The sequence below is a fragment of the Condylostylus longicornis genome, unplaced genomic scaffold (genome assembly GCF_029603195.1).
Source record: "Condylostylus longicornis isolate FDR11 unplaced genomic scaffold, ASM2960319v2 ptg000016l, whole genome shotgun sequence".
NCBI lineage: Eukaryota > Metazoa > Arthropoda > Insecta > Diptera > Dolichopodidae > Condylostylus > Condylostylus longicornis.
The window spans coordinates 2,400,449-2,427,509 of NW_026577985.1; the positions used below are offsets into that span (position 1 = coordinate 2,400,449).

Below are 27,061 nucleotides of genomic sequence, written 5' to 3' on the forward strand. Positions count from 1 at the left end.
ATATGTATATACATAAGAATATATATACGATATATACATATATATATAGAAAAAAAAGAATCAAACAATTAATCAAAACAGAATCAAAAAATAAAACAAGAAGGAAATAGAAAGCCATTTTATTCCGGTAGAATAAATCATTTGTCAACTTCTTCAAATAGTTAAATTGTAGGTTACCACAACTCAATTGCGGAGTTGAACTGAGAACACTTTGACACTTTTAAAACTTTTAGGTATACATATATCATGTTAGACGGAAAAAAAAATTTTATCGCGAAGATATGTTATGATTATGTAAATTTTCCGCATTTCTATCTTAAAAGGTGTAATTTCTGAACATAATGTTATCTAAATTACACCGTGTTATCTTTACAAATTCTACATAATTTTTCTCTCAGGCCTCTAAATATTTACAAGGTTTTCAATATTTTTTGCAAGATTTATTAAAATTTCAAAATGTTTTTTTTATTTTTTGATAACTAATTCACTTTTCAATAAAACCATAACACCAAAATATTTTATTTTTATTTTAAATATAAAACAGGAACATCCAGTTTCAAATATACAAGTTTAGTACCTTATTTCACATATTTCTGAAATTATAAACTATTCATCTAAACATTAACCTATTTTGAAATATTAAAAATATTTAATTACTAATCTTATATTCTAGTTATTTTTAAATTAATTACCTAAAATACCTGTTCTCTATGTTAAGTTAAAAAGTATTTAACATAATATTTACATATACATATTATGGTCACATTAATCGTGTTCTCAGAAAAAAAGAATAACACTAAATAAAAATAAATACATTTTTTTGCATTTCTGAATTTGAATTGACGTGTTATATTTTCCAATTATTAAAAATTTACTTTAAAAATTATCATAAACGATTAAAATTTTCTTTAATATAATTATTGATAACAAAATATCTTTATATTTGGGGAACAAAATAATATAAACAGAAAGTAAATGCATGAGGAGCAGGAAAATAATGCACAAAAAAAAACGTACATGAACTTATAAGTAGAAAACAACACAAAAATTTTATTATGTCAAAATCTCATGACTCAAATATGCCGGCAATAATCATATAATGTATGAATAAGGCAAGAATATATACATATAAATATTACTGCAAACCAAAAAAAGGTAAAAGGACTACTAAAAGAAAGGAATGCACCTTTTGAAATTCCACTCGTTTTTCTGTATTCTTATGTTATTTTTTCCCTTAAAAACTTTTAAATATTTCGCGTTTCATGCCGCGTTCTTCTTTCGTATCTTTTCATAAATGGAATGTACATAATATTATTATATATCTATATTACAATACATGTGTGTATATATGCACGTACATATAATTGTATAATTTCATAATTCAAAATTTAGGTTATAATTATTATAAAATGAAATTCTAAATTAAAATCACAGTGGTTGAAGATACAGATTTTTGTTTTTTGTTTTGGAAAGATGACAAAAATTAAAGGCTTCCAAAAAAGAATAAAAGAAATGTTTTTTTTTATATTTTTGAATTTAATGAATTTAAAAGAGAATTTTGGGTTTTGTTAAGTAAGTTTGACAAAAAAAATAATCAATTTGTCAACAAATATATTATTAAAAAGTGGTAAAAAATTGTATGAATATGTAAAATATTTCGCGATTGACACATATTTGTATTAAATAAAATTCATACAAAAATTAAAGCCAAATCAAATAAAAAAATTACTTTCGTTCATATTAACTATTGTTAAGTAATTATAACTTGAACGCCTATTTGTAATTGGGGTAAACAAAAGCATGTGAGATAAGTTTTACTAAATTCAATAGATGTATCCCAATCCGTTGTACATGTGAAATTTTTCCCATTTTTAAAAAACAAATGCTATCATTTCTTATAATTTTGGTTTCCTTCAACAATTTTTTTTTTTTGTTTAAAATGTAACAAAATTTTAACATATATTGACCGCCGATAGTTTGCTCTAAAATTTACCACTATTTCGAAAAAGTTACGTGGCAGATGTTTAAACATATCGCAGTAATTTTTATTATTGCGAATACGAAATCATTTTCTATTTGGCGCCCAAATAACTGGGAAAAATACGAGTATTTGTGATAGTCGGATATTTTGAAAATTGTTATGGCGGAATGGGAGATAACACGTCTTATGAATTTGATTTTTGAATTTCTTGAAGCATACTTGTTAATATCTTAACGCATATATGAGTTGATGTATTTTCAAAAGGAGGATTTGTTCCAAGCGTTTTTGAGAAAAAAGAGGTTTCATCAGGAAGAAGGCGTTCAAAGTTCAGTGACAATTCTGGCATTTTTGGAAAGAGCAAAACCGTTTCAATCTCTTCATAGTTTAAACGGACGTGTGCGATCGCAAAATATTATTTCAGTTCAGGTTCTGATATCACAATATGTGTACGCATTTTCAACTTAAAATTAAAAAAGCTGTTTTGCATTGATTGACAACTTGATAGAGTTATCTTTTGTTTTGTAGTTCTATTAAAAATATGAGTACTCAAAAATATTTAGCTAAGGTTTTTTTGAAAACACCGTTGTAGTACTAAATTGAAGTTATCATTGTTCTCTATTTGTCTTATATATGAAAATTCGAAAAATAGATTTTCTACAAAAAAAAAACTTAAAAATTGTAGATTTAAAAATCTTGTTGAAATAAATAGTGACAAAATATTAAATAATTTTAGAAAAAAAAAAGGCAGAACGCTGTAAGTCGTGGAAATAGTTTTTATGATAATGAGCTTTCCCTATATGCTATCACCCAGCGTATTGTTTAATTTAGTGAAGGTGTTACAGAAGATTATGCAACTATGCGTTTTCAAAACTTATTTCCAAATTTAAGGACAATAGTAAGCTTTCAGTTAGCATTCCTCGAAAAATCTAAATAGAGTTTCGCTTTGTGACATTCGAATTTCGCAAAAAGGTCCAGTTAGTTCTGTTAACAATCAAAACTCAAATATTAAATTCAAAGAATTTCAGCAAGAACCTTATATATAATGATTAATCGGTTTGCAAGCATGAATCTTTTTCAAAAAATTTATAAGTTCATCAAAATTTAAATATAAAATTTAAAGTAATTGGTTCATTATTTTTTTGTATTCGGAAAAATGTTACATCGTCCCGGAAAAAGTACAGTTCCCGAGGCCTGTCATATCCCAAAAGTTGATTTTAATTTAGTTAAATTTTATTAAAATCGCTCTAGCCGTCAAGTTTAGTCTACTCCATACACGCTTGAACACACTTCTACTATCAAGTGCCTTCCAACCAAAAACTCGACATCCAAAATTTGGTGCCATCACATAAACTCCCTTATTGCATGCAAGATGATCGGTAAAAATATTGGTTAAATTTAAGGAAAATTAACCAAAGCAGTGATTAAAAAAGGAAGAAACTTATAAAATTTTACAAGTTCACGAATACTAGTCTAGTAACAAAGTACCTGAATTAGCTTTTTTTACGGCTAAGTTATTAATTTATTAAAACCTTTATTAATAATTTTTTTATTCTAACAACACATTACACACAAGCATATAAGTATGTGTTATGTAAATCTTTAACCAAGCTTTTCATTCATCTGTCCATCAATATTTTATTAATTTGCAATACATACATAATATAGTATGTAAAATGTACATATAAATACATATATGGATGCAAATGCATAGTAATAAGGTAAAACTGTATATATTGAAAACTTCCATATAATTTGGTACATATTATTTTTTTGCCTCATTATACATGTTCATACTTAAATACGTACATATGTATGTACATATGGATGAATATAAACACATATTGTATCTACGTTTGTGCGTATTTGTTAATACCAAAGTAGGTATATCTTTAAATTTAAAATGTAAATATGTACACCACTTTGGAAAAGTTAACTTTTAACTAAACAAAATTTCTCTATATAAAAATTTGAAATTGAACAGACCAGAAAAATTTATATTTTAATTCTATTATTTAATATACATAATATAAACATAAATCTATATACATATGTACATAATATGCATGTGTATTCATAATAGCTATATATTACTACTCTCTCTTTTAGTTTTGATCCATACAAATTCTAAGAAACCCAACAAGCACATGTAATGTATATGTATGTAATTAAAAGGTGGATACATATATAAGTTATGTTTTTATAAAAAAAATATTAATGTAAAGCTTACACACAGCGAAAATTTCGTATGTCTGTACTAACAAGTTATCTATTTTTATTAGTACAAAACAACAGATTTTTTAATTTTTCATATAAAACAAGATTACAAACATATAATTATACACAATGAATCTGTGCGTATGTATTTAGCTTTTTTGTTGATTCATTTATGATCCGCGCAATTCATTGCCAATAACCATCTAGGTATGTATATACATATTATGTTTTTTTTATTTTTGTTTTGTTGATTCATACATGTATCAAAATTATCAACAAATCTTTCTAAACATTTACTTTGAAAACATATACAATGTGTGTGTGTTCACCCTTTAAAAGAGAGAAACAACGTAGATATATTTTATGCAGCGTATTACCTATGGATCTGTTGTGTAAATTTTGAACAAAGCAAAAAACGTGAATGAAACAACTGAAGTTTTAAAGTACATACGTACATATATGTGTGCACATTCATGTTCAATGTACTATACAATTTACATGATTACAACGTCCATTTTCGAAGAAAAAAACACTTGAATTAATTACGACATTGCTGAGAGTGAGTGATAAGAATTCGCGTAAAAAAGTTACAAACTGCCAAACAGACAGCACAAAGAAATACATATATGTATATATAATAATTGTTAGCATTTTACTCACAGATCCCTATAGCTTGTATGAATGTGTGTTCACATATATGTACATATTTCAATAGTCTGCATAATTATTATAAGAATCAATTTTTATTGTATAGTTACATAGATACGAGTACATACATTTTACTGAAATTTATGTAAATGAGATTTTATTGAAATTTTATTATAAAAATTTGGTCGTTATTTTTATAAAAAATATTAGCAAAATAGTGAAGGTCCTGGTATTTTTTCTTTTTTCTGATAAATTTTCACTTATGTATGTATGAATTTAGTGACAACGCGTTTTCACTACTCTAGTATTTTTTACATACTGGATAATTTAGAAAAAAGGCATATTACTCACTTTCATATATAAGTGCGCACTTTTTTTTTCATTTATACACACTCCTATTACCTACCTATGTATATCTTGTACCAACTCAACTCAGTTATATTATAAGTATCTTAGAAACTGAGAAAAAATAATATCTTTGTCTTGCTCACTCCTATCCAATCTATTCAGCATGAAATGATTGTACTCTGTTAGATAAAAACGTGGTGTGTACACATTATGTTATTGTTATTTTTTCTTCTTTCTTCTTTTATTGTTTTTTTTTTTTATTTTTTAATAGTTAAAAGTCTAAGATGGCAACCGTATATTTTTGATCGACGGTTCAGTTAGTAGTTAACGAACAACCATTGGTAGAAAACCATTTGCGATTTTTTTATTTAATTTCAAAATTGAATGTGGTGTGTTTCGCTTTTTCGTAATGTAAAATAATGATTATTCTTTTATCTTTATAAGTTGAACTGGAAAAATTACAAGATTGTTTATACATATTTAAATACATATAACGGTTTTCGGAAAACGTACAGTAAAAGAAAGGATATATGTATACAATATTTTTTAAATATATTTACAATATTGTTAACATAACATGAATTTTTCGATAGTTAAAATTCAAAATGGAAAAAATTGCAAGATCAATTAAATAATGTAAAATTAATTGTGAATTCCCGACGGGAAAATAATGTTTTTTTTTTCATAAAAGAATTGAATAAATAAATATGAAATTAATAAATAAAAGTATTTTTGAATTTTTGAAAATATCTAAAATATATAATTTTACAATTAAAATAATTTTTGAAAAAAAAAAAATTTTTTATTTATATAATAATTATCAATAATGCTGTGAAAATTTCAAAACAAAGAAAAGTTAATTATTGAACACCTATTCAAATTTGAGGAATACTTTAATCGCTCAAGAGATTATCTAGGATTTAATTTATTATGACTCTGGCCTATGTGGATATGCCGACAGTCATTGATACTCAGGTAACGTTGTTGAAAAGATGTTTAAAATTTTAGAGAAATGCCTAAATTCATGGTTAATTTATCTTTAGTAATAATCAAAACTTTTGCTGAAAAAGTCAATTAATTTGTCGGGGAACCTGCTTTTTGGTAGATAATCTCTCTTATTTTTGTTAAAATATATGATTTATGTCTTATTAAAAATTCTTGGTATAACTTTAAACTTACATAGTTTTAAAACAATATTCGCAAAAATCAATAAAATAGGACATTTATACGGCCAGCTAGACTTATCCAGTAATTCACTTTTAATTATACTCAATAAGTCATTTTGACGTAAGATCTACCTTTATTGATGAACAATATCTTAATATTACAGGGATCGCTATGTTTTCATGTCACGGAATCACAAAGTTGGAATTTTTCCATTGCAATTGAATTTTTTCATTACATCTCTCTGTAATTTTAAAATATGACAATGTTTAAGATGCGAAAGCATTTACCTAAATCAAAATAATCTGCAATCTACTTTATTATTATTTTATTAGAAATCATAAAAAAGCTATATTTTAAGTTGAAATTCCTTATAACTTGGAACTTCCTTGTAATTCCTAATATTTGAGAGGATCACATTATTATTTAGTTGTTACCTTTGAAAAATTGTATGATTTCACAGTATAAATATTCAATTTAACGTGTTTTTGCTAGAAGTTATTTCAGACTTAATTAATTTTAATTGATTTCATGAACATGATTCAAAACCAGAAGTTCAAGTATCAAAAATTAGTATTTAAAAATTTGTAAACTGAAGTTAAAAACTTGTAACTGAAGAAACTTGTACCTATATCTTAAAAAATCAAACTATTTGGCCAATTTAAAACTATAAATATATAGTACTTTTCAAATTTATTAAACTATATAACCATAGACTCATGCACCCCATTCGCGCTTTATTTTCCGCAAATTACAACAATTAAAATTAAATTGAAAATTGCATTTCAAAAATAATTTTATTTTCTCTAAAGTTTTTATGACTTAGCAAGTTTGTATTAATTTTAAGGTTGACCATTTGAATGAAAATAATTATAAAGCGTTTCAATAATTCTATCAAAAGAAAATTAACAAACAAATATTTAATAATGTAACATATAACAAGCAATGAAGAATCATATTTTTTCAAACACTTCCTTTTCCCGTTGATCTTATGATTGAAGCTTATGATGAAACTTAATCATCCTGCGAAACCTATATTCAAAAATGTGAAAAACCGACGGCCATTCTTTTGGGAATTTTTTTAAACTGATTTATTTTTACAAAAAAAAACTGGAAATATTTCAAAACTTTAAGTTTTAAGTACCTTATGTTGAACAGGATTATTTATTTTTACGTACAACTGAAGCGTTTAAATAAATTCCGTTAAAATTTTCAATATTTCCAATATTTTTGTATTTTACCTTAATTTTCGCTTATAAATGGAATAATTATACAATCATATTTAAAAATTTTAATCTAAAAAGATCTCCTTAGAGAAACTAAATAATGGTCTTTATTTCCTTTTTTTACTGATACCAAAAACCCTTGATTTAATAGGTTAGATTTTGTAATATTATGTTTAAATGAATATGATTTATAATTTAAATACAAATTCACAAATATTTTATGATCAAACTTATGAAATATAATTAATAATAAATATAATCATAATAAATATAATTATGAAGTTTGTTATCATAAGTACTTATGATAATAGTTTATAATTATATGCATATGTACATAAATAATCCTATATTAAAATATATTAAAAAATTAATTTTGAAAAAGCAAAACTTGAGCTATAATCAACTAACTTGTTTATTTTTTTGATTTCAGGAACGCCTGACTAGTCATGGTAGTATAGGACTGTCAAGTGGCAGTCCGGCATATACAACACACTCAGGTGGGCACAGTGGTCGTGGTGGCCCAACCGGTGGTCATGGTGGACATAGTGGTTCACATAGTTCGGCAGCTTCAATGCACCATCAGTCATTACAATCCGATTTTCAACCACCATATTTTCCGCCACCATTTCACCATGCTACACAAAGTCCGCCACAACAACAGGTTAGCTATCTTACAAACAATGGTTGTTAATAATTTTTTGATAATTTACAGAAATTTGCGAATTAATTTTTGCTTAATTCAATACACAATCATTAGACATATTTTAAAATTTTTATTTTTGATAATCAGTTAAGCGAAATTCATATTTAATATTGGAATAAATTGTTAAAATAATCTAGATTATCGAAACAAGTTGTATGAATTAATATGAAATTCTATGAACTTTTAATTTTTTTCCATAATTATTTAGTACGTATAAATATTTTGTAAATTTGCAAAATAATTGTTAATATTATATTTGGTAAATTTGTCAAGAATAATTTTGCACACTTTGTCCCCATATTTGTGTGAAAAATTTAACATTGTCTACTGCACTTTAAGAATTTTTTCTTACCAATTTAATATATTATATCTATTTTCTTCGATATTTACAGAACCACGGAGCCCTTGAATATTTAGGTACAGATCCTTATGGTCAACCATTATCATCATTACATCACGCACCTTTACATCATTATAACCAATTAGCTGGATTAAGATCAACACAAGATCAATTGGGTATTCATAGGTCACATAGAGAAGCTGAGCTTCAAGGACATGTGGTAAGTTCGTAAATTTTCATATTTTTCTAAGGACATGTTGACATACACGTTAAAATGTAATTCTTTCGATTATTAAAACTTCGTTTTGGACTTCTCATTAAATCAACTTTCCATTATAACTAAAAAAGAGTGGAAGGCGTATTCTAGACCCGAAAAGAGCAATTATCAAAAAATTTATTTGATTTAAGTATTTACTCTTTAAAAAATATTGCTTCAATTAGATGACCTGACAAAAATTTATTTATTTATTCTGATAAATAAAACTTTGTACGAGTACAGCCATTTTAAATTTTAACAATATCAAATAAAAAAGTAAAATATTATTGTTTCAAAAAAAACCACCTTTTTTTGTCCCAAACTCAAAGCAAAGCAAAGGTCGTTGTTTTAAAATATTTCAAATATGGTAGCTCTTTTATGTTTTGAAAAATATGAAAAAAAATTAATCGATTCTAACATTTTTAAAAAATTAAAATCGATTCTCAAATCGCAGTACCAATTTTAGTTAAATCCACTTTTAGTGAAATCAGATTTACTTAACATATGAGTGTTTAAAGCTCCAAATGCATATTGTAAAGTATGTGCGGAAATGCATATGGTAAATATCTACGTATCATTTTCTTAGAAAGGAACTCTTCTAAATAATTTGAACACGACCTCTTTTTTTATGATTTTATAGGGCTTTTATTATTCGTAATATATTTTTCGTTTTGTTTTTAGCACTTTTCCAAAAAATTTTTTGAAAAAAGTGCTTATTAGTTTCACTCTGTCCGTCCGTCCGTCCGTCCGTGGACACTTTTTTTGTTTACAAAACTTCTACACCCTTGAAGATAGAAAGCTAAAATTTCATACGTACATAGATCTTCACTAAAAACTTATTCCCGTAGAACAAAATTTTTACCTATCTCCCCCCCTCTAGAAGTTATACCCCCCCAAAGCCCTAAAAATGGCCTTTTTTAAATATTTGTTGCAATGAAACTATAAGCATTTTTAAAATTTTTCAAACGCAGAAAGGCAGTGGCTTGCTTCCCCTAGCGCGGTATACTGTAGTTAAATTTTAAAAAAACAAAATGGCCGTTCAAATTTACCGTTATCTAAAGTTCTTTTTTTCCAAATTTTTGATGTCGTTTTTCTTCTAGACCCCATAATGTAGAGCTTTGAAATTTTAGGGCCTTTTAGACATTAACAAATAGTTTATTTCGTTAGAAGAAAATTTTTTTCCATCTCCACCCCCTCTCAAGCTATCGCCTCTTGAAATTCGTAAAATTTGAATTTTTGATGCCTTATATTTCCGAAACCGCAAGTTTTTTCAAATTTTTATAAACGCAAAAAGCTAACGGTAAATTCCATGAATTAAAAAAATATAATTATTTTTCTGAACTCACACAACTAACCCTTAAAATTGAGCATTATGTTAACCCATTTTTATATTAATTTTTGCTTTATTTCAAAGACTGCATATATGCGTCATCCTAAATATATGCAATCCTAGAAATAGTTTTATATATGAATGAAAATAATTTTAATAGTTTGGTAGGTACACATAGACTGTATTTAAAAGCAGAATTTTCACTTGTTGAAGGGAAAAGTGCTACAATACAAACCATTGGTTTGACCCAACTTTATTTATTTTATGTTTGCTGTTTGCTTGATTACAGCAAAAATGTTCATTTTTATCCGAATCTTGTAATCCAAAAAAAAAGAACCAAAAAACAAAATCACAACAACAAACATAAAGCGTTATTATTTTTTCGATTTATCAATTTTTTCTAAATAAAATTATTATTTCATACATCGATATATCAAAAACATACATACGTGTGCTTTGAACAAAAAGACTCCACCTTAACACTTTTTTTAACTTTTGTGGAACCCACTGATACGCAATTCTACACTTTATAACAGTATAAAGTACAACTTATAAAAAAAAGTATCTCTTTTTTAATGTTATAACTACTTTAATCCCATTATTATCGGTCAATTTTTTTATAGCAGCAGTGATTGCGCTACATTTCTCCATTATTTTATTTGCTTTACAATTACAGTATCTACAGAAGGCATACAACATTTGTGTTATTTTTTTGATAAAAAAATTGATCTGAAAACCTAAAATAGAAAAAAATCAAAAATTACAATGGCAATCAAAAAAAAATAGCAGAAAATAACATAAATCTAATCAATTGAATGCAGTAATTGGGAATCTACATTTTTTCATTTTACATACTATTATTTACGACCATTATTATTGATATCTATTTAACTTAATTCGAAATTCATGTATTGAAAGTTTTCATTCCTTCCCTCCCTTCCACTCTGTAATCGCTTTGAAAATTAAAATAAAAGAAATGTTTTCAAAATTTCAAAGTACTTCCCCAAAACTGTACCTCTTTTTATAAAAATTCAAGAAATGTTCATACCGGTACGATTTTATTTTTTTGTTTGTTGGTTTTCGACAATGGATTAAAAATGTTTCAATATTTTTTTAACATTTTTAAACATTATACACACTTTGTTCAAAAAGCATTAATAAAAAAAAAACAAAAAGTAAAATATTATCTTAGAGAATAAATTCCAAACAATATTTCAACAATGGAGAAAAAAGTTTGAATTTGATTTTTTAATTATCTATTCGCGATTACAATTAGATCACAGCGCAGTTTTCTCCCTCCTTCTCAAAAAATGAATTCCGATTCAGTTAGCTTTATTAAGTTTATTCTTTTTGTTCTCCATATCGTCTTAATCCAATGATATTTTTTATTTTTTTGGTACGTGCTGCCTATTTATCTAATTCCTAAATTTTCTGGTATGCAATATGATAACGGATCTTAATAATCTGTTTTTTTTTTTAAGCTCTACAAAAACACAATATGAAAAGAAATTATTTTAAAACAAAAAATTTACATGTAAATTACTTGTTAATATTAGGATAGCAACATAAACTTATTTTGAACTTATGCAATAAAATTATGAAGTGAAATTGATCAAAAAAAATTTTAGGAATTTTATAAAATATAATTTATTGCTTGAGCTTTAACCAGCTTCTTCTTTCACATTCTTTTTTAATGACAATAACTAAATTTTTTCAACATCCAATGTACCGGACTGCTTTAACCTGCAGTTAATAATAAATTAACACATAAAATAATTTCGGTTATAGCAGCGACAACAGTAAGTCCTTCAAATGTAACACAGTTGCGCCAACATTAGATACAGCAAATAGCTTGAAAATATATTGATTAACGAGATATAGTAACTTATCTGTTGTTAGTAGTTTTCACACATTTGTATTCATTTAATTCATTTTTATGTACTTTTTCTAAAATTTGATGCTTATATTGTTGGTGAATGACACACGGTTTCGTGTTCTTATACTATGCATGTCGTAATCAGAGGATATTAATTCTTCAAATAAATTATTATTAAAATACTCATTACGCTACCTAAGTGTGTATGTTATCAAGCGACTTGTGGTTTTTTAAGAGTTTACTACAGCTTTTTAAGCTTCTACTAAACGTTTAGTTGGTTTTAAAATTTAAAATGTCTTTAAGAACTAACTTTTTATTATTTTTTACACAACTATATCGGTTATTAATGCCTTTTTTGTATTGCAATGAACTATTGAAAAAACCAGTTTAATTAAAAAGTCCCTGCAGATCAGTTAAGCAGGTTGACTATAGCACGTTATTATTATACGTAGTTATATATTGCAATTACTGTCAAAGATCTGCCTAACGGTTGACACAACACTAAAGACTGTATCAACAAAATCATTGAAAAAATGATATAATCTCGTTCTATTTTTTATCTCTCTTACAAATCAATTTCGTAAACTGCAAAGTCTTAGTTTTTATGATACTATATTATGCAGTTTCACATTTCTTTATATCTCAACTCCAAATTTGAGAGTCCGAACCGTAATTTTAATGGTTTACGCATACCCAACTGAACGTTTTTTTTTCGAAAGTTCCTAATTTTCAATGAATTTTATTTAACCTTCCTTTCTAGTTATGAAACTGTTACTAACTGCTTTTACGGATAATTTTTTAGGTTAAATTTTAAACCGACCAAATGACCATTTTCGCTATAATAACACCGATATTAATAACACACTTTGAGGCTTACAAAATTCTCATCCAAATTTTTATTTTATAACACATTTTCAATATTTTCGTAAAGTGAAAAATAAGAATTAGGATGTACAATTGAAATATGTAGGGAATTAAAATAACCTTTAAGATATTAATGAGTTTTTTATTGTATATCTCCTCGCCTTTTTTTTTGTAAATTATAATGACTTTTTAAAAACTAAGTGCTGCTGCTATCAATTGTAGCCACAATAAAACGTTAAGTAATTATTCATTCGTGGTCTACAGATCAATATATTAACACTAAAAAGAAAAAAAAACAAATTTGAGGAAAGAGAAGAAAAAAACTCCAAAATCCAATTGCGGCAATATTAACCTATGGAAATGAGAAAAGGCTGAAATCAATAATAGAAAAAAGTCGATTTTTATTACGATTGTTTAGAAAAGAAAAATCCAAAATTTCATTTCTTTGTAAGTTCTTTTTCATACTTTTTTTTGTTAATCATTCCGATAATCACAAATTTACTAGTACCTGTCCTGTTGTAACAAGTTGTATAGAGCACGTGGCATTAAATTCAACTTAATGTCAGTTTAAAAATATAGCAGAACAAAAAAAAATTCGAAATCTTAAATAAGAAATTAATATAACCACACTTTCACTAAAGAATAAATGTAATTTTAAATAATAGTCAAAAATTAACGCGCGTAGTACAAACTCATTTTGCTATTTACCATGTTAAATAACCGGATTTGCATATACTTAGGAGCAACTACGTAGTAATATTTTTACATTGTTCAAAATCAATGTTGAATTATTGTAATCTACTTGATTCATTATAATAATATTAAGGCAATTAGATTGTAATTAGCATTGCTTCTTTTTTAACTAACGTGCATATATACATACATACACACAAACATACATTTACATCAATATTCACCTAAAGGTACATACGCATTTTTCATTTCCACTTTAACGAACTTACAGAACTGGTTTTCTAAATTCCAAATAATAATTATTATTTTAATATATAGTTACGTATCTTTACAAATAAATTGGTCATTTCGAAATACATATTTAAGAATGTCAAAATTTTCGACACATTCAAAAAAATTAATGAAATATGCAGCTTTGTATATAATTAAAAAATATATAAAACATTGCCACTAAGTACGATATTTTATAGAATGCCAAATAATATATAAAATTACCGAGAATATCCATTTCATCCACCCATTCCCGTATAGTTTAAAATTACTTATTGTACATTATAATTATTCATTCCTATTTAAGGTCCTAATATTATTTTTTAGCAAAAGATATAAATATCAGTTTACAGAAGCGATCTAAACTTTAAATTAAACGTCCTACCCTACCAGATCTTTTGTGATGAACTTCGTAGTCAAATTAAAAATTTGACTTACTAAATATTTTTTTGAATTTTCGATGGATTCAAAAAACCTCAAATCCCGGTTTTAATATTTTCTCTTGATACTTTCAAAACAAAATATAAAGCAAGTAAAAACGATTCAATCGACCTTAGCACATATGTAACGTATGTACATCTTTATACTGCAAAATGCCAAAGCTAACATACCTTTCCTAAGGTGTATTGTGCATAAAAGCTACAATAAGTTTTGTAACAAGAAAAATAAAGAAGAATATTTTTTATGTTATACCATGTAAAATTTTAAATTATATGACCTCCGAATAAATACAGCAAATGGAGTATTTTAAACATGTTTCTCACAGAATTTACACCACAACAGAATAAAATTTACTCGCCTTAATTGAAATTTCGCATTTTAATATAAATTAGAAGGTTAACTAACAGTAATAATTAAAAAAAAGATAACATTGATATAGTTGCATATAGCATTAACATTAATATAGTTTCTATTAAATATAAAAAAAAATCGTGAAAATAAGAAAATTCTGAAATAACTCCAGAGGAGAATAAAAATTGCTTGTGACAGTAATGAATTTACTCAGTCGTAGAGTAATACATTAAACATAATTTTTTCTAATATACAACTAAGTAAGATGAATTATTAACTGTGACTTATTATTACTCGATCACGTAACTTGCTATTTTCAACTTATCTTCTTTAGGAAGCTGGGTAAGATTTATATTATTTTAAATGCAAAATATACAAAAATGTCTTTATGTGTAAAACACATGAATTTCAATCGAATTTGCAAATAAGTGATTAAAAATATCTTGATATATTACTAATCTCAATTAAAAACTTAAGCGCTAGCTTTCTTTTTAAACATTTTAAAAATAAATTCAAACTTTTATATTGCTATTGTCTACAAAATTTAATTGAATCTCTTCTTGTTTTTATTGTAGCTGGCGGATTGTAAAAATTTCATAGCCTTAGCTCAAACCGAAAGTTTTCACCAAGTAAGTATATATATATATTTTTAAAATATATTTTGTTTTGAATTTTAACTAATTAATATTACAAAAAAAATAAAATAACCTTAGATTTCAGTTTTTAACGACAATTTCTTAATAAAAATTTAGTAACAATTAAGCTAATTCAAAAATTTTTAAAATTACCTTTATATACCTGATAGCTTTATACAACATATGATTTATATGAGGTTTCAGCAATTTCGAAACCGATTTTTGATATTATTTTATTACAGTTAAACCAAAATAGATTTTTTTTGGAGTTCTTGGTACTACAACTCGATAAGTAAAATTCCTCAGTTCAATTAATGTTTTGGCTCCTTGATTTAAATTCTTCTTAGCCAAGTTCAACTAGCATGTCATAATAATATTTGAAAGCTATGTATACGTATATGTACATAAGTTATAGAATAGTTTTTCGGAAAACAAAATAAAAATTTTTAATAACAGAAAATAATTGCATTTGAAAATTATTTCCTTAATAACGTGTTACTTTCTGACAGATATCCGAATACACAAAACTTTGAGAAGAGTAAACAATATGTGACAAATTCCAATAAATCTTAAAAACATATTATAACTAAAATTAAAATAAAGTTTTGCAAAGTTGCTCATAAAACAATATGAACATTTGAATAGTCCTGATTCAATTTTTTAACACAATTAAATAATTCGTTTCGACAAATTGCCTCATTTGACATTATTTTTAATTCAATCACACAAGTACAGCTAACAATTAATTATTTATTTTTGTACTTTATATTTTTACTCGTTACAAATTTGTATGTATATTTTTAACATGTTTATTGATTGCTTTCATAACTTTTTAATTTTTTGCAAGAAAAACCTAAAAGAAACTTAAAATTTTCGAAACTATTTCTGTTTGTTGAAAAAAACCTTTTGTTATGAGTAGCTTTTTTACTTCTTTTTTTTTCATTCTAGGAAAATTCTGTCTGTTTTGTTTTTCTTAAATATTTTGTTTAACTTTTTTTTTTGAATGCTTGAATACATCAAAATTTTTTTTTAGTATTTAAGAAAGAATTTTTAGTTTCAAAACAATTTTTGCTCTTTATTTCATCTTATTTTCCTCGCAAAAATTCTTCGAAACCATTAAATTCACTTACCTACATACTCTTATCCTTTTTTTCGTTTTTTAATACTTCTCCACTATTTTTTAATAAATCCTTTTTCTTTTATATACTCAACCAAAGTATTATTTTTGATTCAATACTGACGGTATTATAAAATAATAAAGATTGAAATTATAGGGATAATAATTTTCTTATGCTAAAAGACATCAAGAAAGTACAAAATCATAAAAATTAGACAACAAAACAAAAAGGAAGAGCTATACAAGAATGAAAATATTTATAAAAGATTTTGCTTAGGAATTTCTCCAAGCTCTTTTATTTTTTGTCTTAGGATTTATGTTAAATACATTAAGTATATGTGTAGATAAAAGTGTGTATATGTTAATTGTATTTTTATGAATAGATTTAAAAAAATTTCGTTATTTATCGACACAGTTAAATAATTTGAAAGTTTTTTTTTATTTTTTACAAGAATTCCTAAAGTTCGAACAAAAAACAAAAATGTTCTGGTATATGGATAAGCCGGTAAACGACTAATAACTCTTGTATGTCAACATTATACATGGTGGTCCACAACTTGTGTTGGAGCTCTGCAATATTTTCATTAATTATTTCAATGTGCTACATCATCCTCTAAAACTTTTTTACTGTTGTTCAACTTGCTTTTACAAAACTCAAATTTGCATTCCAAAGTTCTAGGCCTTTCTTATATTTTTCTTTAAAATAGTCGTTGTTTTTTATATAAGCAACTGACAAACAGTACAGATGTGATATGAAGATTATGTATGAGTAAGTTAAAAAAGATAATGTATCGCGTCGAAAAAGCAAAAAATGTCGAACACGTTAGAGATACGGTTTTTGAAAAATTTTGTTTAATTTTTATTTCTCAAAATTTCATGGTTAGGCAACTATTTTTTTGAAACGGTAAATATGACGTCAATCCAATGCATTACTGTTATATGGTTCCATTAATTAAGAAAATAATATGCGAAAAAAACTTTACCAGACAGAATTTTTTCAATCCAATTTTCTTTACTCTTTTGAAAACATTCATCCTAAATATATGCAATTATTATATATATAAATTGGTTTGACCCAACTTTATTGTTATTACGCATTGGTCTTTTTGCCGAATTGTTCATTCAAAATTTTAAAATTGTAAGCCTCAGGTTCTAAGACATAAGTAAAATAGCAGTTACTCGAATCACTATTTGGACTAAATCCACATTTAACTAATTATTTCGTGCCATTATTATAACATTTTGTGAAAATTAAGTAAATGTGGCTCATTACATTCCTGAGCTGTCATTGAGATGGGTATAAGCGGATGGACGAACGCACAGATATATAATTTAATCAGCTCATAAATTGACAAAATCAAATTTTACATTTATTTTACATTTATTGTATTGGGCTTATAAGCACGAGTATGTATAGTTTAAAAAAAAATTACTAGTTAAGTCGAAAAAATGTTTTGAGAAATGAATTTTGAAGGAACGGATTAGTTTTTTTCAGACCCCTCTTCTGTATACTTTTCCATGATTTTAAAAATACTTAGCCAGGATATCAATTAAACTCCAATGTTAAAAAAAATAAAAAAAAATCCAAGAATCAATCTGCAATAAAATAAAACCTGTAATAAAATACCAAAACTCGACTTAGGCCGTTGTTTCTTGTAATCAAAGATTTGAAGTCTTTTTTAGAAAAAATAATAATAGAAAATAAATATTAATTAAACGATCTTTATATTCTCAAAATTATAATTTCAATTACAACAATTATTTTTAAATTATGTGGGGCTCACAAGTACTGGATTTTGCAGGATGCATTGCAAAATAATATATAATATGTTTATGTATATAATATATATATACCTCTATGAGTTGTTTCTCTGCATTATGACAAAGGCACAGATTTAAAATATTTAAAGAAGATTCTTACTTCAAATTAAAACACAATATACTTAAACAATTTGTGATTATATACTTAAACAATTTTGTAACAACCTTATTACCAATGTAAAATTCTATAATATTTTACAATTAAACAAATATGATTCCCTAAATTTATTGTTCTCTCGATTTTCAACGTCTTTTTACCCAATATTTGACCATTATTAAGATTTTTAGTTTATAAAAGAAAAGAGGGTTGGAATGATAATATTAGAATGTCGATATATTATTTACGAGTACATCGATGAATTTTCAACGATTTAAACTCGATATTTAAAATTGTGATGCATATAAATACTACATAACATAATCTAAAATAAGTAAATATTTAAAAACATAAAACATTTATTTTTTAAAATCGTAAGATAAAATAAAAATTTCTGAAAAGAAAATCCTTTCAAGAGTGAATTCGTATATTTTGTTTATTTCAATACTAAAAATTCACAATTCCAAAAAATTTGTTGGTAAATATGCTAGAAAAATGTATTTGAGAAAAAAGATCAATAGCAAAATTGAACACATCCGACTAATGCCATATCGTCAACATCGATACATCGGAAACAATGAATGAAACGGGAATGAATTTTTGATGCGCAAAAGATAATATTCGGGTATTAGTAAAAAATTTTTAACATTTAAAAATTATTTCATAATTATTTTATATAAACACATTTCTAATTTCTAATTAAACACAAATTAATGAAATAAAGAAAACCAATACGAATGCAATCTTATTGAAAACTTATTTTTTTAAAACGTTTAAAATTTCCCGCCATGATGACCTTAATTTAATAATTTAATAAAATTCAAATTTCACGTAATATTAAAGAATTTGAACTCCAGCAATTTATTAAACTAAATTACTTATAACAATTTACATTAATAAAGCAGTACGAATATCTAAAATAATGATAACCCGATAGTTTCTTTGACGATGTATGGAATAAAAATAAACGATATTTACAAACACTGACTTAATATATCTGACTGTATTGACATTTTTTTCCTGATAGTCCCAATCTTATATTAAAAGAAAGTTATTCAAATTTTTCCCTTTTAACTAGAGATTATTATCCTTATCAAATTTTACAATGCAAGTGAATAATTGGTTTATTAGAAAATAAACAAAATTTGAGAAAAAATTCCTTTGGGTTATTGAAAAATATTGGAATTTTTATCATTTTTTTATTTATCTTTTTAATAATTTTTTAATAAATTTCAATTTTTTTTCTATACAAGAATTTTGAAATTGAATTTGTACCACGAAAAAAACAATAGAAAAAAATTACGTACGTACGAGTACATATTATCGTACTTGTTTAAAAAAGCACTCTGAGAGAATTTGAATTTCACTTCACAAAATTTCTGGAATATTTGACTGTTTATTCGAAAAAAGAACTATAAATTTGGATGTTCCAATATTCAAAAGTAACCATTCAAAAAAGAACGTTGGGGCTCTATATGAAGGTGTGATTACGAATTTTCTTAAGTTAATTCAAATAAAATTTAAACTTGGTGGTAAAAAAGTTTTAATTCGATTAAGATCTCAACTTCATCTCTTCTTGTTATATTAATTATAATTGTAAACTATATTCAAGTCTTCCTTTGACTGAAAATATGCTCTTATATTTTATTATTTTACTACTAATTAAAATATATACAAAGTAAACTACTGCCATTAAAATATTTATTTAATGTTTTCTTTATCCAAATTAATAAATTTAAAATGCTTTCATCTGTATTTTTACTTTTTCTAGACACAACTTTCGCATGGTTTTCCTTACACAGATAGACGGGGTGATTATAGTAGTGCAATAAGTGGTGCTGGATCACATGGTGGGCGATTAGGACAAGAACATGATCCTTTAGCTTTACATCATGCTTTACAAAATGCTGTAGATGATGGTCAAAATCCTGGAATGGACGATAATGTTGGTTTCATGTCAGATTTACCCTTAATTAAAAGTAAGACTAAAATTCTTTATAAACCTAAATAAAATAGAATTAGATTTCCAAATCTTTAGAATTAGATTTCCAAATGTAAATCGTATTGAGGTTGTATAAAGTCATTTCCTTCATTCTCTGCTCTTCGTGGTGCAGATTGGTTGGATGCTTCGTGGTGCAAATTGTAGGTTGCTTTATGAAAGTAGGCTTCAACTTTTGGTCCTGAGGTCTCTTCGTTGCCGCAAGGTGTTTTCGGATATAGTTTTTATTCATCACCTTGTGGTGGATACAACCAGTTTATTACGCTTTTTTTCATTATACTATATTAATTCGCCCCGCAATAGTTGTATATGTTTGGTTTGAGTTGTTTAATTTTTAATAAAGATATTAGGCCGTTTCATAAACGCAGTTTATCTTGATATATAGCAATAAATGCGCTATATTTGTGTTCATAAACAAATGTTGCTAATCAAGTTTGTTCATAAACATTGTTAAACTATCACTCAATATTTAAAATATTTAGTAAAATATTTTAAATATTTAGTGATAGCCATGATATTTTAAAATATTTAAAATATGGCTAGCGCAGTTAAATCAGCTGTACTTTTTCTTACTAGTTTTTACAGTATTTTTTAGAAATTCGCCTGTTAATTTTTGTAGTTAAAAATAACAAAATTTCTTTCTGTTTCAGTTTCCTTTTTTTGTTTTTCTTAATTTTTATTTTCCCTGAAAAAGAATTTTCCTCTATTTGGCCCAAAATAAATAATTTTTTTTGTTAATGAACACAATACTGCAAATTCATAATAGCAAAAGTTTTTATACAACTGTTAAAAATATATTGCGTATGTATCACAATATTGTTTTGCAGTATTGTGTTTATGAAAATTCCTCTTACTTTCCCTTTTACTTTCAATCTATAATGATGACAATTTTAGTTATAGTAACTAATAACCCATATTTGTTGGCTAAGTGACGTTTATTTGATTGATGCTACACTAAATACTTCTAGTAAACGATCGTCTAATACAAAAATAAAATACTTAGAACATAATTTTGCAGGAAATTATAATTTGTAAATAAACAACAATTTTATGATTATGGAAGCGAATAACCAACTTCACGGTCTTACAAATATTTTATTTTACCAAGGAAATAAGAGTAAAACTTCCGTTTCAATTATTAGTTTTCTTTATAGTTATATATATATTTAGTCATACTATACATATTATGTAGATAAATCGTAAAAGTATATTTGCTTTCAACTCAGTTAAATTTTACTATTTTACTTATTTGGTACTAGAGAGTATACTCATAAGTATATTGAAAAGATCCTTACATATTATTATTCTTAAAAAGGAGGTGTCAAATTAATTCTTATTCATAACAAATATCAACTGAAAAGAATTCTGTAGAATACTACTGTGCACATTATATAAGCATTAGTAATATGATGTCTTTTTTAATTGAGTACCTTCTTTCTTTAAAACCGGGAGAAAAAAAAACAAAACTAAAACGATAACAGCACAACTTAATTAAAAGTAAAAAATCATGTAGCATCTCATACAAACATTTAACAAACAACAGTTTACAATTGTAAGATGAATCTCTTGTACAAAATCCTTCTTTTTCTATTTAATTTTTCTTATTACTTTGTTGATTTTTAGTTTTTCAAGGCGTTAAAAAGAACACACCTGGTTTGTATGCCTTCTTGTTTATTCGTACTGAAGCTGGCTTATTATACCTAGTGGTGTTGATGGTATAAAAGTTTGCTTACAATAAGTCCAATTTCGTAATATAAAAAAAATTATAAAAAAAAAACCAAAAAATGTGCATAGGTACAAAAGAAGTAATGCAGAAAAAGTATTCTTATATATACTTGTACATAAGGCTATATTTTAAGTTATGATGCATTCTCACACTACAATAAAATACGATTGAGCCTCTCTTTTTCTCTCATTTCGATATTTTATTTTTATTTTTCTTACTTTATTACAATTGTTGACCTAACTGATACATTTGCAGAATCAATGAGGTTAATTTAACATCCTTTTATGTTTTTTACTCTATTTACAATGTTTGGATGGCAATAGTATTCATATTTAAAATTTCAATTAATGTCAATGAAAAAACTAGAAAATAATTAATTCTTGAAACATATCACATTTGCAGAACTTGTATAAAAATTAAAAATTCAGTTAATTATTGTATAAAAGTTTTGGTTTCCCGAAAATCGAATTTAACAAAAAATGAATTTAACAATTCAATCTAAAACCATTTTTGGTATAAAATAAAAAAAATAAGTGTGATACGGTATTATTCCAAAATAACTGACCCTTGTCAGTTTGCTAAAACAGAATATTTCCAAAACTTGTAATAATAAAAAATAAAAAAATTGAATAATATTTTCAGTGTTAAACTAACACGCTAATGAATTCTTTAAAATTTTCTTTGCCTTTCACTTAATTGTTTTTGTTTATTTTTATTATTTATTTATAGGCATAAAAAGTGGTAAAGATGTTAGTAATATTGGAACTGGTGCACCAAGTGAAGTATTTTGTGCGGTGCCTGGACGTCTTAGTTTATTGTCATCGACTTCTAAATACAAAGTAACAATAGCTGAAGTACAAAGGCGACTATCACCACCAGAATGTTTAAATGCTTCTTTATTGGGTGGAGTATTGAGAAGGTATATTGGGGATAATTTCATAAATTTAATTCAATTAAAATTATGATTCAATAACTGTTGTGTTAGTTTAAAATTTTAATCTAAGTTTAGCTGTCGATTAAAGTAAGTGCATTTTTCTTAATGAATGGTATTAGAGACTTTATTCGGAAACTCTGAAATCAATTTTCAATTTCCATTTAATTAATTTTTGGAAAAAAATATTTAAATTTTAAAATTTTTCAAACCATGCGTTCTTCTCCAATTAAATTTTATGAACTTTGAACTATGTATGTATAATTATACTAGTATTTTTCTGTAAAACTTTCTTCCAAATATTATAATGAATGTATTTAATTTTTTTTTTCAATTCATTAAAAGTCTTGAAAAAATATGTAAAACAAAAACAGTGTAATTTTCTATTTCTTTTTTAATAGCATTTTTCCTCCTAGCTTTCCACCTTTAAAAAAATTTTAAACTTATACTTGATAATATCTTAATATTTTTCAAAAATCTTTTTAAAAAGGTGTACAAAAAAATCAAATTGTATTGATAAAATCATCAATTGCCCAGAAAATATTAAAATCACGAACTCGTTTAACAATAACACAAGTAATGTTATTTTAAACTCTTTGAACTGCTGTGCTTATCAAAATATCCATTACACCTTCCAATGAGCACTTTTACGAAAAAAAAATTAAGTTGATTCTATCTTATATTTCCAAAAATCGAAATATGTAGTTGTGTGCATGTACATAAACACTTTTGTAAAGTAATAAATGAAATTATAATATCGAAATACTACAATTTTCACCATTATAGTGGACCAAATGAAATATGTTTCACAAAGTAAAATAAATGGTAATCCGTTTTGTTATAGAAAATTAAAAAAAAAAATAAACTTCGAACAGATTTTGCCGAACCACATAAATTATGCTGATAATGAACAACTAAAAAAGTTTAAAAAACCAAATTGGGAATTTTTAAAAGAATTAAGGTGCTTATAGGAAATGCTCATTTTTTATTTTCTTTTAAAATAATTATCATATACACTAATGACCATCTTAAGACAAAATGTTATCAATAACATTACGATAATATCATATAAATATTTATTTAGGCACTCATAAAATAATCAATCTGAATTAAAGGATTTTTATTCTTTGAAAGAATTAAAGCTAAAAATATGTTTAAATTTTTTAATATTTAATATGTACAACAACACTTTTTAAGTTTAATATTGTGTAACATATTATAGAGCAAAAAGTAAAAATGGTGGCCGACTTTTACGTGAAAAACTGGAAAAAATTGGTTTAAATTTACCAGCTGGTAGAAGAAAAGCCGCTAATGTAACATTATTAACATCTTTAGTAGAAGGTGAAGCAACACATTTAGCTAAAGATTTTCATTTTGTATGTGAAACAGAATTTCCTGCCCGACAGTTAGCCGAATATATTGTTAGACATCAAACAGAGCCACAAGAATCTTATAGACGTAAAGAATTATTAATGCATACACAACAAGTAAAGAACTTAAAAATGAAGTTTATTTTTGTATTTTATTAAATCAAAACTATTTCTTTTATAAAGGTAACAAAAGAATTAATGCAAGTTTTAAGTCAAGATAGGACAGCGCAATATACAAGTAGACAACAACATTTGTTAGATCCGTCAATACAACGTCATTTAACGCATTTTTCTTTAATAACCCATGGTTTTGGATCACCAGCAATAATGGCTGTTTTACATGCGTTTCAGGTAAAATACTTTCTTTTCATAATAATTTAATTATTCAATATATAATTTAAGTGTTATTTAAATTAATAAATTGTAAAAAAAAGTTAAAAATTGTAAGTAGTTAATGCAAATTTAATTGAACGGTCTTTTAAATTTTAATAAAGATTTCCTTTAATGGATTTTTTTTTTCTTTGTGAAATTTTGAATTTAGAAAGAAACATGAATTTCAGTGCAGAAATAACTAGAGCAAGTTAAAGTTTTCCAATTTTCAATTCACATTCTTTTCGGTGTTTCGGTAGTTTAAGCAATTATTCTAGAATATTTAACTTATTCGTTTTTAATCATGATAAGTCTCATGATTAAACAAAATCTAAAAAAGTTTTGAACTAAAAAACCCGCAATAAAATATACCAATACCCTACTGATTTGCAACGGATTAATATGGGTCAATAACTTTTAGGCACAAGTTATTTAAACACACTTAATTAAATAAAGAATTAAAACTTAAAATTAATCAGATGCTAATTAAATAATTCTCGAAATCCAATCCAAATTTTCGGTTTAAGTAGCGTTTTTTAAAAATATGTCAGATGATTTGAAAGAAAATTAACCATAACAGTAACCAAATAATATAGTTGAAAATCAGAAACCATTCAAAAATTTACATACAAAACTTCTTCTTTTATCAAAAGATAATTCAGAAAACAATCAACTTCTACGTTTGTCAAAAGTAAAAATAATCAGAGTTTATTATTCCTAATTAGGAAACTCACTAAATAAAAGCTACAAAACACGTAAGAGTAAATATATTTTTATTTTTCATTTTAGACGTACTTAAATGAATCACTGAATTATTTGGACAAACTCTACCCGCCAAATGGTGGTGGTATGGTTTCATCATCACTTGATAAATCAAAAATGGACAACGACAAAAAATGATAAATTTTTAAAAATTTTAATTAAAAATTTTAATAAATCATAGTAAATTAATTTATAATTAGAACTATTTTTTAAATTAAAACAATTATATTATCTCATTAAATAAAAAATCTAAATATTCTTTTTAAATAACTCTAGCCACTATTTCAAATCACATAATTACAATGAAACAAAAAATTAATCTTTATTTTTCTTCACATTTATATTAATTTTATTTTTTCAGTTTTCAAAATTAATTTTTTAGGTTTTGTGTAAATTAAAGATATCTCGTACTCAACAAATATAAAATTTTATAAAAATTCAAAGAGAGAACACAGCATTTTATAATTTTCCTTAATAAAAATTTAGAAATTATTACACAAATTTTTAGAATTTATTAATTTATTGCTGCTGTACATAATTATATGTATATCAAATCAAAATTAAGTCGAATTTCAATAGAAATGAAAATAAATTAAACAAAATAAAAAAAATATAATTATTAAAACAAAGATAAAATATTAAAAAAAAGATATAGAATTTTTTCACATCATTTAATTAAAGAATACTTTGTGATATATCTTGATAGTATTTTTTATTGTAAAACTAATATTTATGTATAAAAATGTAATAAAATTATGAAAATACATATGGATGTATGAATATATATATACAAAAATCTGTATTATTATTCTATTAATAATTATTAATTATACATATTGTAAATATTTGTATTGTGTTTTGTTATAATATTTAATTTTTTGAGATCTACTTATATAGTATAAAAAAATTAAAAGAAAGCAAAAGATAAGAAAAGTGAATTATATAATATAATTAAAATTATAAATTCTCTCATTTATAAAACTTTTACTTCTATAATATTATTAAAGAATAAAGCATTTATTATTTTTAAACAAATAATTTGAAAATTATAATATAAATAATCTAAGTAATATGAAATATCTCTAATATTTATCAAACATTCTTAATTGATCTTTATTTACTTAGCAATTTCCCAATATATTTTTTGTTGATTAATTAAAAAAACGCTAATTTTTCAAAAAAAAAAGAAACATTTTTCCTCAAACAATTTTAATTCGAAACCATTGTGAAATGGAAATTTTTAATACATCTCCACATTTTATAAACCATAGTACAGAGAATAATAAAAAAAACTTATGGAATATAAAAAAATAAAAGGGTTGACTGTGCCAAACTTGCCATACTTATTATGAATCTACATAAATATAATATATTATATTCATAAATATTATTAAAACACGCATTTTTTAATTAAATAAAAATCATTAATATTGATTAATTCCTAAATATTTATATTTTCCATATTAATGTGCCAAATTTCAATCAAAATAACAGTAGTATTTTTAATTTTCTTAATATATTCTTTAATT

General features: G+C 24.9%; 1 protein-coding gene across 3 annotated transcripts in view; it reads left to right on the top strand.

The window, feature by feature from the left end:
• LOC129605925 (transcription factor AP-2-epsilon) overlaps window positions 1-25,936 on the top strand; it is a 96,352-nt gene extending 70,416 nt beyond the window's left edge. For 2 of the 3 annotated variants that reach the window (XM_055515953.1, XM_055515952.1), the window contains exons 2-9: window positions 8,012-8,242; window positions 8,677-8,844; window positions 15,281-15,334; window positions 20,147-20,354; window positions 22,830-23,019; window positions 24,254-24,518; window positions 24,585-24,752; window positions 25,560-25,936. In XM_055515953.1, coding sequence (XP_055371928.1) covers window positions 8,012-8,242; window positions 8,677-8,844; window positions 15,281-15,334; window positions 20,147-20,354; window positions 22,830-23,019; window positions 24,254-24,518; window positions 24,585-24,752; window positions 25,560-25,670 — 1,395 coding nt within the window. In that variant the 3' untranslated portion in view covers window positions 25,671-25,936. Of the gene's footprint in view, window positions 1-6,048; window positions 6,167-8,011; window positions 8,243-8,676; window positions 8,845-15,280; window positions 15,335-20,146; window positions 20,355-22,829; window positions 23,020-24,253; window positions 24,519-24,584; window positions 24,753-25,559 lie in introns of those variants that run through there. The other variant, XM_055515951.1, reaches the window with a different exon arrangement.
• The last annotated feature ends 1,125 nt before the right edge of the window (window positions 25,937-27,061 follow it).